Source organism: Pseudopipra pipra, chromosome Z, assembly GCF_036250125.1.
Source record: "Pseudopipra pipra isolate bDixPip1 chromosome Z, bDixPip1.hap1, whole genome shotgun sequence".
Taxonomy (NCBI): Eukaryota; Metazoa; Chordata; class Aves; order Passeriformes; family Pipridae; genus Pseudopipra; species Pseudopipra pipra.
This window is the reverse complement of record NC_087581.1, coordinates 10,481,859-10,494,752: the sequence shown is the minus strand read 5'-3', so window position 1 is coordinate 10,494,752 and position 12,894 is coordinate 10,481,859. Positions and strand designations below refer to the sequence as shown.

At 38.6% G+C, this 12,894-nt stretch overlaps 1 protein-coding gene across 1 annotated transcript in view; it reads left to right on the top strand.

Annotated features, from left to right (window-relative positions):
* The window catches only part of MTMR12 (myotubularin related protein 12), a 32,534-nt gene extending 20,655 nt beyond the window's left edge, over positions 1-11,879 (top strand). The window contains exons 10-16 of the mRNA XM_064642489.1: positions 567-691; positions 3,343-3,421; positions 5,041-5,111; positions 6,149-6,321; positions 7,035-7,202; positions 7,957-8,118; positions 9,119-11,879. Coding sequence (XP_064498559.1) covers positions 567-691; positions 3,343-3,421; positions 5,041-5,111; positions 6,149-6,321; positions 7,035-7,202; positions 7,957-8,118; positions 9,119-9,694 — 1,354 coding nt within the window. The 3' untranslated portion in view covers positions 9,695-11,879. The remainder of the gene's footprint in view (positions 1-566; positions 692-3,342; positions 3,422-5,040; positions 5,112-6,148; positions 6,322-7,034; positions 7,203-7,956; positions 8,119-9,118) is intronic.
* The last annotated feature ends 1,015 nt before the right edge of the window (positions 11,880-12,894 follow it).

The following is a 12,894-nucleotide window of genomic DNA, read 5'->3' as shown; positions in this document are numbered from 1 at the left end:
GCTTCATCTGGTCTGATATTTTTTCCTCTCCTTCAAGGGAAAAAAATAGCAGATACCCAGGGAAGTGCAAGGTATATTGTCTTGTTTGTGTCCAAATTTTCTTTTACTCATATGTTTCATTAGCAGACCTGGCAGCTGGGTATCAGAATGTAATTTGGTTGGTAGAAGTCAAGAGAAATTGTAAGCTTCTACTGGGAGAGTTGAGTGTTTCTATCCATCTTTTCTTTCTGGGTTGATCTCTAGTAGCCTGCTAGTAAAGTGATTTTGGTGTGTCTGGTGAAGATAATCAAATAGTGCTTACAATGTTTGTAGCTGCACAAATAGGCATGAATGTAATTTTACTGGTGTAACAGTTAAACGCATCAAACCTTGTTATAAGCTTGTAGGCAAGCTTTCAGACAGCACTTACAAATGCATGGATGCCACTAGCTTTCCACGGTGACTATCTCTTGATATTACAGCTCTTTCCCAAACCATGCCTATTAACTTTGTCATCAGTGATAATAGTTGCTACATTATTTGACTTATGAAGCAGAAGGCTTTAATCTCTTAATGATTTGATTTAGAATCTATAAGACAATTAGCAAACCTCCCTATGAACTCCTGAAGGTGGATGACTTGTCAAGCAGCCTTCCATCTCTGCAAGATATCCAGACTGCATATACAAGATTTAAACAGCTGTTTTTGATAGGTAAGTTAAATTTTAAAGCAAACCATAACAAGGCTGTGCCATGTCTCATGAATACAGTCATTTTTACAGTGTCTTGCTTTTGAGGGTGGTTAAAAGAAGATTTTAAAATATGTAACTGAACACTGTGCTTATGTCTGGCACATTAATGAAAGTTTGTAGTTCTTAGACTTAACTACCTCTTGCTAAGCTGTATCTGAAAATGACTGACTTTTAAAGAGGGTGTCTGTTAGTTGGAATACACCAGCTGGAGTGAAGTTCATAGGAGAGATTTTTCCAGTCTTCTGTGGTCCACTGAAGTTGAATGTTAAGTGTCAACCTTTAACCTTTGTGCTATGTTAAGAGTTGAGTCTAAATGTTGATTAATTTTTGCCCTGGCTGTTGTTGTACATTAGTCGCATCTCAAAACATGATGGTGCTTAAATTTCGTCCACTTGAAAGGAGTAAAATGGGATCCATGAGAAAGTGTACTTCAGACTTACAGGCTCTTTTTTTTGAGACTCTTTAACTCTTCTGCTATCATGAAACAGTACTTTGACCTCACCTCTTGACATGAAGAAAGTTCCACTCCACTTTGCAATATGAGGTATTTGCCAGAGTTTCGCACTGAGGGTTTTGTCCAGAATACACTGTCAAATCCGCAGTGAATCTTAAGAGCTAAAAATAAATACCTATCTGTTAATGTAGTTTCTGGTAACTCACACCCTTCTCCTATATCCTCCTATATGAAAAAGGCCAAAGCTTGAATTTAAGTCATTTAACATCTCTCAGGAAATACTGCATGTTTCAGTGATGTAATTGTATTATTGTCTTCTATTGATGCAAAAGGGAACGTGTTAAAACTGCAATCCACTAAGTGTTTTTGTCTTATGGCTTTTTAAATAAGGTTTGTTAGTAGACTGTACCCTACTGAATATGGCACTATGCACTGACAGTCTGAGAAAAACATTCAGGTAACGTTTTGCAGAAGTACTAAGATCTTACAGAATTTTACTACCTCTTTGCTTACTTTTAAAGTCTGAACATGTTAACCATTATTCGTGTCCTGTACATGCTCAGCTAATTTGATTTAGGTAACTTGACCTGGCCATGTGCACTCACAGCCCAGAAAGCTAATCCTGTCCTGGGCTGCATCTAAAGCAGGGTGGGCAGCAGGTGAGGGAGGGCATTCTGCCCCTCTGCTCTGCTCTGGTGAGACCCACCTGCAGTGCTGCATCCAGCTCTGGGGTCCTCAACATAAGAAGGATGTCAAGCTGTTGGACTGAGTCCAGAGCAGGGCCATGAAGATGATCAGGGGGTTGGAGCCCCTCTCCTATGAGGGCAGGCTGAGAGAGTTGGGGTTGCTAAGACTGGAGAGGAGAAGACTCCAGGGAGACCTTATAGCACTATCCAGTACCTAAAACTAGTACTTAAAAGGACCTAAAGGAGACTGGAGAGGGACATTGGACAAGGGCATGTAGTGGCAGGACAAGTGGGAATGGGGAGGTTTAGATTAGGTATTAGGAAGAAATTCTGCAAGGTGGGGAGATAGATCAAAACTGCGTATAATGTGAGGAGAGCTCACTGGGGAGCTTTGAAGGTGCATTCCTATGCGTTTTTGGAGAACTAGTTTCTATGGTCAGGGTGAAAGGAATTGGGGAAAGGAAGACTTTAAGTGTAATGAACAGGGTTGAGGGGCAGAGGCATGGAGGTAGAACAGCTACAGGAACAAAACAGGTATGTGCCTATGTACTTGAGGATCATAGATAAAAGATGCAGAACAGACACAAGTATATATGGGCTGGAATTAAATGTTGAAAGTACACGGAGAGACTTTTGGGAGGTGAGCAGTTGCACAGAAACATGCAGAACCGAAGATATCCTGGGAAGGGTGGGAAGGAGGGAAGTGTGAGATGTATCAGCGGTTTCTCAGTAGTAGAACTGTCAGGCCTTGGGCTTCAAGATTTGGCTTATGCAGGAAAGATAATGTATTCTGGTTTTAATTGACTGTATCAACTTGTGAGAGCTTTCCAGTTTCTGTTTACTGGCTTTGATAGAAATAAAAGCAATGGACACTTAGGTTACATTTAAAAAAACTATAGAAATTCTAGTGAAATTTTTAAGAGTTTAATGAATTTATGGTATGGTAATTTGCTTTCCAGTTTGTTAGCTGTTCCTTTTTATGTATTTTCATGCCTCTTCAGTTGCAGTGAAAACTGTTTAAAACCTTCAGGTAATTTTACATTCCATGAGTTTGTGTAACCTTCTTCTAAAACCGATTGACATTTCTGGCTCGGAGGCTAATGACTTTCAAAATCCAGCCTCCTTATGTTAAGCTTTATATAGATCATCATCTCTGAATGAATTTATTTTCTTGTCCTTTCACATTTTGTCAACAGGTTTATTTACCTGGTTTGATTGCTATGAACCTTCAGCATACTTCTTCTAAAAGCTTATGGTGCTATAAAACTTTACTGGTGTTTGTAGGACTACTTCATTTCCTCATTTTAGTTATAAAGTGTCAACTTTAGCAGTGATTGGTACTTGCTGACTCCTTGGTATTGCTTGTTTTATATTGGTTCATAACTGAAGGGTAATACCGTGGATGGCTGTTAATTAGCACTACATATATGTGAATAAACCAATTTTTTATTTGTTTTGGGGTTTTTTTGCAGATAACAGTACAGACTTCTGGGCAACTGATGTGAAATGGTTTTCATTACTGGAGAGCACAAACTGGCTAGAGATAATCAGGTTTGCTATATCCTCAGCTTTCTGTGTTTCAAAATTGTTGATAAATGCATTTGTAGTGGATTTTGTAGCTGGTTTCTTGAAATGTAACAACATTCTTTACCACCAGTAGGAAAAAAAAATTAAGACAGAGTTATGGTCTCATTTATATATTTTATTTCTGCAACTTGAGACAGTTTTTACAGTGCAGGTTTGTGTAAAGCCTTCCACAGTAAAGGATGTGAGAAGGAGGAGATCATTCCAATTACAATTCTTCCAGCAAACCTATTAAAAATACAGATCCAGTAATTTCTCTCCTGCACTAAGTCACCCTCTTTCCAAACTCAAGAATCCTATTTGTTTCTTGCATGAAACCTGTTCCCGTGTCTCTGACTAGCCTTGCCATTCTTCTCTGTACTCTCTACTTCTGCAATATCCTTTAGGACGGGATGAACTGCAGTGTTCAAGATCTTATCCCACCAAAGATTTATAAAATGACAGTTGTTCTCAGTTTTGTCCCCTTCCTGTCCTGATTGTTCCTCAAGTTCTTTTTTCTTCTCTCAGCAGTCCACAGTGAGTAAGTGTTGGAATGGTGTTGGCTAACTGAAGGCTTGTTATAGTGGAATGTTGAGGAGCTTTATTTGTTTTCAGTGTTGCTTTGTGCTCGCTCTTCTGTCTGTCAGTTTCTATTCTGTGATCAGCTTGTTACCATGAAGTACTTCTGTAGTCAGCTCCAGTCCCTTCTAGTCTTAATCAATAAATATCAGTAGTTATCAATTCGTTAATTCAGAATTTAAATGTATATTTAATAAGAGGTTCTAGCGAAGACCATGTGTTGAGAAACTCATTGACATAACCAAGAGCACAAGTTTAAAGTGTAAGCCAGCCCAAGTTCCTATCCTTAGGCTGTTTTGAGACTGGTCATTTCCATACTTGGATCCAGTTGCTTCCTGGATCAGCCTGGTCTTGGCTCTTGCAGTTTGTAGGAATGCCTGCTCAGCTGTTCTAGATGCTAGAACAAAGAATCTGACAATTCCACTCTTAGGAAATTAACTGTTAGCTTCTACTAGTGACCTAAGCAGTTGCAAGAACCCTAATTTGTGCGCAGACTTTTGCTAGAAATAACCAACTTGATGAAGATTTAGATCTAGAAACCAACAGTGTTACATCTGTTTTTGTGATCTTTAATTCCACTCATTTTTCCTTGTGTTATGATAATTCTGAATAAATTTTGTCAGTGCATTTACAAGATCTGATTGCTCATCCTTCCCTCTGCCTCTTAAAACCAGATTATGGAAGAAATGTATTATGTAGTACATTAGAACTTAAATTGTGGTGATGTTGACTCTTTCAGGGTAAAGATCTGGCCCTTAGCAGTTGTAATACTCCAGTGATGGCTGCTGTTGGTCCAGAATGAAGTGTTTTGTATAACAACTGGAATTGCATGATCAGTGGACAAATAAGATGCTCTTGAAGCTAAACAGTTCTTCATTTACACAAGCTGAGCGTGGGGTTTGTGTTTTAAAGGAGTAGTCAAGTTTCAAGTATGGCATTCTAACCCTGTCTAGGGGAAACTAATGTAAGAGACTTAATTGTAAAAATGCTATGAAAACATTCCCTTAACTTTTCTTGTACCACAACAGGAGAGTCTTGAAGAAAGCAATAGAAGTTGCTGAGTGTCTTGAAAGGCAGCATACAAACGTTCTCCTTATAGGTAAGAACTTAATGAGATTGTCCTATATATTTATTTTTTAAAATTTATTTTGATTCATTTCAGTTACTTAAGCTGTAAGGTTATAATTACAGTAGGGACTTGGTAAAATTCATACAGTATTGAAGCACTAGACCCCTAAATCTCTTATGCTCCTGGAAATGCTTCCTCTAGTTAAAAAAACCTGGTAAGTATAGTTCCAGGCTAAGAGAAATATGATATGAATGAGAACTGCTGATAAATTCGCAGGAGAGCCATGCATAAAGAAGATGTAGCATTCCTGCTTCCTAATTTATTTTATTGAAGGTCTCCCAGACTCTTTGCTATACTTTGAGGGAGGGGGACCATATCTACACAAAGGACTAGTAATGTGAAAAGTTTGTAAAAGGACTTTTTTGTGTTCTAGATACACACTGAATACTGTGTAGTCTCTTCATGAAAAATAAATGAAAGAATATGCTTACTGTACACATGTTGAGCAGTTTGTTTTCTTAGATTAAATAAAGTAATCACACGGAAAACCAAACCTAATGTTAACCATTAAGTTACTCTTGGATTGGTAACTTAGTTGGTTTTTTCCCATGTGTTGCCATTTGAGAAACCTGGCACAGAAAAAAGGTGGTTTTGGGAGGCAGCTGAAAGGTGAAGAATGCACGTTGCATGAGGAGGCAGTTTCACACCTTGTGGAAAGACACATGGAGGATAGGAGGGGTAAGGAGGGATAGCTGGGCTGGTGTGTGTGTAGTGTGTGAGACTGCAGAGTGCAGGCATCTAAGTTATAATAGTAAAAGCTTGGGGTCTGCAGGTTTTATTGTCACAGTATTTTCCTAGTATAAATGTAGAAATAACCTTACATTTTTACAAACAGAAGTACTGGAAACGTGGATTAACTTTTCTGATGGTGTAACACTTGCAAAAAATCCTGTTTCTCCGATCTTGAAATACAGTTTTGCTTATGCTAAGATAGCAGTGCATTGCTTTTTTACACAAGGTTTTAGGAATGGCTTAGTAGATAATATGGTTTCTGTTCTCTTCTGCAGAAGAGACTGCTACTGATCTGTGCTGTGTGATATCTAGTCTGGTTCAAGTGATGATGGATTCATACAGCAGAACAAAGTCAGGGTTTCAGAGCCTTATTCAGAAGGAATGGGTAATTGGAGGACATAGCTTTTTGGATCGCTGTAACCACTTACACAAAAGTGAAAAAGAGGAGGTATGATTTTATTACATTCCTTGCTTACTACTTACAAGTTTACTCAATGTAAGGAGGAATTTAGCTGTTAGTCCAGAAGTTACAGTTACCCAGGATCTTTTGTGTTTTGTTTTATGGGTTGATAGTTTTACTATTTTTGCTGTTTAGAGGTCAGCAATGTCTTTAACTTAATGGGAAATTTTATATTTGTTCTCTTTAATTTTGTAGCCTTTTGAAAGTCATGTATCTTCTGTCCTTGAAAACTGTTAAATGGCAGTAATCTCTATAGAAATAAGTCAAATGAGTTGCCTATTTGTGTTACATCCAAAGATCAACTTCTGCTGTCTTGCTAAATTGTGCAGTCTCACCTCTCCATGTTTGTTTATATCTTGGGATTAGATCAGATGGCTATACAGAATGGAAATAGTAGGTGTAAACTGATCAAGAATTGCTATAAACTAGTTTTGCTTTGCCAACTTTAATGGGCTGCATAGTGGCATCTTTCAGATTCAGGGTAGGAAGGGCTCATCTCATCTGTCAACAGTTGGCCCAAGGGTAGCTCAGATGATACTTCTTCAGAGCTCAGCCAAATGTATGTGCAGCAGTTCTGGAGTTAACCAGGCTTCTTGCCTTAAGACTTATATTTGGAGACACTAAATACTGTAAAATAAATAGTCTTCATGGTGGAACAATTTTTTTTTTTCTGAAACTGATGCAATATTTTCTTTACTTAGGCTCCTGTTTTTCTGCTCCTGCTAAATTGTGTTTGGCAGTTGGTACAACAGTATCCTCCAGCATTTGAGTTCACAGAAACTTACTTAACTGTCCTGTCAGACAGCCTCTATGTGCCTGTTTTTAGCACTTTCTTCTTCAACTCCCAACATCAAAGAGACACCAGTACGGTAAGGGTTTGTTATTTTGTGGATGGAGAGTGTTGAAGGACAAGTTTGACTAAGAAGCAGGGAAAGCTCAAAAAAGCTAATTCCCTAGCAGCACCTCTTTTCATACTTATCAAAGTGAGTGAGTGTAACTTTGGCTGTAAGGAGTCGAGTTCAGGACTTAGGAGTTTATGATGACAGAACGGATCTATTACTTCTCATGTGTGGCTGTAGTTTCATGTTTATTGCTCTTCAATGAAAACAGAGCTCTTTAACCTAAGAGGAATATCTGACTGTCCTTCAGAATAAGTTATCTATGAAATTCTTGTGTAGTTTCAGTTGTATTCCAAAATCAACATTTCCTGAATGCTGATTTTTATATTTGGTTTATGCTTTTCTCCAGCCTAAGAATCTGGAAGCAATGGAAGTATCCTCTGCAAGGCTGCACAGAGACTAAAAAAAAAGGGAACACTGCTGTCTTTCATAAATAAATTGTCGACCACAAAATCTAAATAAGTAGCACTGCATAACTGCAGTGTCTGACATTACCCATGTTTGAAGAATCTGTCTCATGCCCAAGTTTGAAAACTCTTTTTTTTTTTCTTAGATTATTTAACCTTATTTTCAAATGTGAAAGTCTAATTGCACTGTTGTTCAGTAACTGAACATATAGAAAGAAAAGAGCATTGTTGCAACTCTGTAGCCTCTTCTCTGAAAAGCCAGTTTCTTAATTTCACCTTGACTAACAGTATTAATTGTAACCTGTTTGTTTTGGCAGAGTGGTGAAAGCCTCAAGACACAAAGTGGTCCTTTCAGATTTCTTACCGTGTGGGACTGGTCTGTGCAGTTTGACCCCAAGGCCCAAGCTTTTCTGAACAACTCTTTTTATGCAGAGAAACCAAAACCAGATAAAAGTCAACGGAAAACTGCACGATTCAAAGTAAGATATGTGCTGCTTAACTTTTTTTTTTTTTAAATGATAGAAATATTTTGCACATCTCCTATTTCAAATTTACTCCCAGTGGAAGTGTTGGTACGAAGGTGGAGGTTTTTTAATTGATAAAATACATGTACACCTCAGACTCACCTGGATCTTAAGAACCCAATTTTCATCCACCTCAGTTGTAAATAATTGTTTTACAGCAACTGTTCATAGTCATGAAGTTAAGGGGTTTTTCTTCATACTTTTATGCAAGTATAGCGGTAAGTCATGAGATTTAACATTCAGGTTAGTTACACTGGCATGTTTGAAGGGAGTTTATTTTGTTGTTGCACAGACTACCTAACCAAAATACATAGCAGGTTTATAATTGCCTCCCTAATTTTGTCTGAGTGTAACCGGAGTGCATGTGTGCTCTCAGAGAGGGAGTGCAGCAAAAACTGTCTGGGGTGTGGAAGATTATGGGTGGGCCACCTCATTACTGGAAAGTAGCACAAACTCAGGAAAAAACTGAGCTTGGAGCTGCCTCTTTCAATTGAAATTTCTCCCTTGGTTAAGTTCTCTGCTGTACAAAGCATTCTTGAGTGAGGCGCTGCCAATATGATCTACAGCATTAATCTCTTATGGAGAGAAATGCAATAAGGAACCACTGCATAAGCACAAATCAAGTGCTCTTTGATTTGTGACTAGCTTAAACTAAACAGGGAAGTTTGTAATACTTGAAAGGATTTGGCTTTTTCAGAGAAGATTGCTTTGTCAGTGTTACTTCATTGCTACAGTTAGTGCAGGGAAGGTATCTGGCAATACTGAGCGTGCTCTGTGAGGTATTTGGTGTATTAGCCAAAAGAACAGTTTAAACACAGCCACTGCTTTGCCATATGGTTGAAGTGACTGTTGCTTGCAAGTAATTTCTGAATACAAGTTTTTCTTCCTCTTAAAGTTGCTTTCTGAAGTCCCATCAATATTTATCTCAGTATTTCTCTTTTCTTTCCTCTTAAAGCATCAACGGCAACTTTCTTTGCCACTGACGCAGGCAAAGCCTTCCACAAAGAGAGGATTTTTCAGGGAGGAAACAGATCATCTAATTAAAAACATTCTGGGTAGAAGAATTGGCAAGTTCATAAATTCTTCAGACGAGCCTCCCAATAATTTAAGGGAGTTCTATGATAGCTGGCACAGCAAACCTGTTGACTATCATGGCCTTCTGTTACCTCGCATCGATGGCCCTGAAATCAAAGTGTGGGCACAGCGGTATTTACGATGGATCCCTGAAGCCCAGCTTCATGGTGGTGGAACAATAGCTATAACTGCCAAGATTTTGGACTTGATGGAGGAAGTGCAAAGCTTGCAGGTGAAAATAGAAGAAGAACATAGTCAAGCTGTTTCCGGAGATGTACATTCTGTTACCACGCCGAGAAATTCTGCCCGTTTGTCATCCTTGTTTCCATTTGCATTACTCCAGAGACAGTCTGTCAAACCAGCTTTACCCACCAGCACCTGGAAGGACTTGGAAGATGAAGATGACTTGGTCAGGAGGGATGACGAATTTCTTGATCTAAGTGGGGATATGTCATAACATGTATATAGATTACAGTATGGATTGTATGTGGCTAAGCTCTGAGTTTAAATGTTGTGCTGTATCTTCATGTATGGAACTTGAGCATCTGCAACCTGTTTAATGGGTTTGTGGGGTTAGAAAACCTTGATTGGAAAGAACTACTTGCCATAATTAACTGAGCATGTTTTAAACTTCTGTTTCACTCTGAAGATATTTATTGCTGAAACGTGTTTTTAGCATAGGCGTAATAAAAACAGGAGTCTTGGCTGGTGTAACCCTGTGGCCACCCTGTTTAAAAAAGAAAAACAACAAAAGAATACTTTCTGCTGTAAAGGTGGAATACTAAATGCATACCACAACAATCATGCCATCTTAACATAACACCTCTTCCCCTTATGCTATGAGTACTGGGAATGGAAGTACTGTGATGAGGAACTTAATACATCTGCATTTCCCCCCCACATAAAATAAACAGCGAAAGGTGCAACTAACTGTGCATTCACAGATGAACTTTTGACAGCTGAGGAATAAACCTGTGGTCACGAGGGTTTTTTTTGTCTGCTCTTGCATCAACAGAAGTCATGTGCTTGCCCCCTCCCCTCTCACAGTGTTTTGTCTGTGTGATATCACAGTCACAGGTTGGCTGCTCTGAGCCTGTGCTTGCAGTCAGCTTAGGGTGAGATGCAAGAGCTTGATGACACATTTCAAGTCTTAGTGCTGCTGTGCTATATGCCCTTGCTGCCTTGGAATATTAAGTTTGCTGGTAATGTTAAAAAAAATGGCCTGACTATGAGATTCTAATTTGCCACAAGTGGTTTTTCTCCTTTCAGTAGAGTGAGAGTTTCATTTTTAGTTTCCCCCATGGATGCCAGTTGCCTTTAAGGCTTTCTGTAGCTTGCACTGAGACCCTCCACATAGCAGGGAAGACTCTTTTCCTGTAATCCTGCAGTGAAGCAGGATTTGCAGTCTGTTGCCACTTGCCATGGGTTGGTGGTACAGCTTATGAATGTGGCATTTATACCATAGGACATTTGCATCCTGTTGCTGGATGTTATAACAGTACCTCAGTGAAAGAAGCCATAAAGAAATGCCTGTTGACTTGGATCTACTGTGTGTATGTTTATATAAAGTATTTTTACTGCAAATAATTGTCCTTTTTAAAGCTGAATATCATTTGACTGTCAAATCTATTTTGAACCCTTAAATTCTAGAATACACCAAGAATGGATTCAAGTCATAAAATCAGTTACACTGAGAGTTTAGACATTGAATAGTTTCTCTGTTCTCATAGGAGTTTAGAAATCCATTGCTGGAAAACTTAGCTGGTGGTTAAACTGTTGCTTAATTTGATCAGCTCAGTGAAACTGGGGATATTAAACTTTGTTACTGACTTATCACTTCACACTGAGTTGTATTAATGGATAGCAACAATTCATCAGCAGCCCTCTAAAAATAATTTTTCATATGTTAAAGTAAATGTATTAATGGGGAAAGAGGGAGAGCTTGATGCAACTATGCTAAAAAGAAACTTCCCAAGTCTTAATTGCCTTAAGTCTTAGTGCGAGGACAATACTTGAGTTTGTCGTGTTTTATTTAAAAATACACTAGTACTTATGCTTTCTTCTGTGATATGTATGATCTTACAGCTAGCACTTGCTAGAATGGGCTGTACAGCACATTTCCTTCAGACTTAGTTGTTGTAATTCACGTGACTCATGTATGCAATAATACTTTGCATGTTGAATGAGCAGTGTATTATTATGGTGAAGAAATACTTGTCATTCTAAGGTCATTTGGGTTCAAGGGTGGGTTTTTTTAAACTGCCATTAGGAAAAAAATATTAAAATGATTTTTCTATACTTTTGAGCAAACTGTTGTAATATTTCAGTCATGAAGATTACATATTTATATTAAAGAACAGATGTTGGACGTTTATTTGTACATAAGTTATCAGAAGTATATATAGAAGAGAAGCATATATCTGGAATTGAACATGGGAACACTTCTAACATAGAGTAAATACCATTGTTACCAGTTTTCTGCACTGAGGGATTGGAAATGTACTTCATATTTTTACTCCAGGCTTCTGTTTATACCTCTAAGTTTTAACACTGAATGCAAGCTAGAAGCTTTACAGGTTTTTACCTTCTTGTTATTTCCAATAGGCTGTTTGAAGAGTGTCAATAAAATATACTTTGAAATACTTGTCCTGAAATAAGAATGTATGTTTAAAGTCCTACTTCCCAAATGATGCATTAAATCATAGGCAGCTTGACAATCTGCAGTGACAAGGCTTTTCTGGTTATAACCGTGTTTTTACAGACTTTTACAGGAAGGAAGCTGTGCAGTTTTGACCTGGCTGTACTTACTGGAGAGGTGCTGTTGGCACAGGAGAGAGCAAAGTTCAGTGCAGTGAAGTAGGATGGCTGTAGGAAGTTACCAAGGTGATCTAGAAGTTGTCTGCTGAATGTCCATATTTGGGGAGTTATTAAACAGTGTTTTTTTTGGTCTTGGCGAGGTACTCCCCCCATATCCAGAACAAACATTGTTCTTACATTGTTAAACTAAGCAACTTCTTGAAATCGCCACAGTGGGGTGTTTCTGAAACCAAATGCGTGTTTGAGCAGGGACTGAGAGGTGGTCACAGTGACCTGTGGAGTACGGATCAAAAAAATTCCACTTTTTTTCAAGACATTACAGATTACTAGCCCCTGCTCAAAGCCAGCACTTTTGCAAATCACATGTTCAAAAACTGTGCCACTTGGGGTATTTCCTAAAGCCTGTGCCAGGCTTGTTCTTGGAGCCCTGTACAACAATAGCTGGTGCAGCTGCTGCGGGTCATGTTGTAAACACAAGGTGTGCCTTTGCCTCACCCACACCTTCTAAAGACCAGCGAGTGTACTTTGACCACTTGGCTTTGATTTAAGACTGTATTCACTATTGAAAATGTTCAGCTATTGATGTGTAGCAGATTGGAATGCACTTTATAAAGGTGCTTACAGCCAGTTTGGCCTCCTGATCTGTTGCTCCAGCTAAGGCTTTTTCTGTTTATGCTCAAAGCATGGAAGCAGAACTTCAGGCAGTAGCATAATACTTTCTGCTGAGGATTTCTTACAATGGATTAGTTTTGTCACACTAGAGGTCACCTTCATTCTAATCCTTAGCTGGAGACCTCATACACAGTATTTACGGCTTGGTACTTCCTTGGAAAGAGCTAG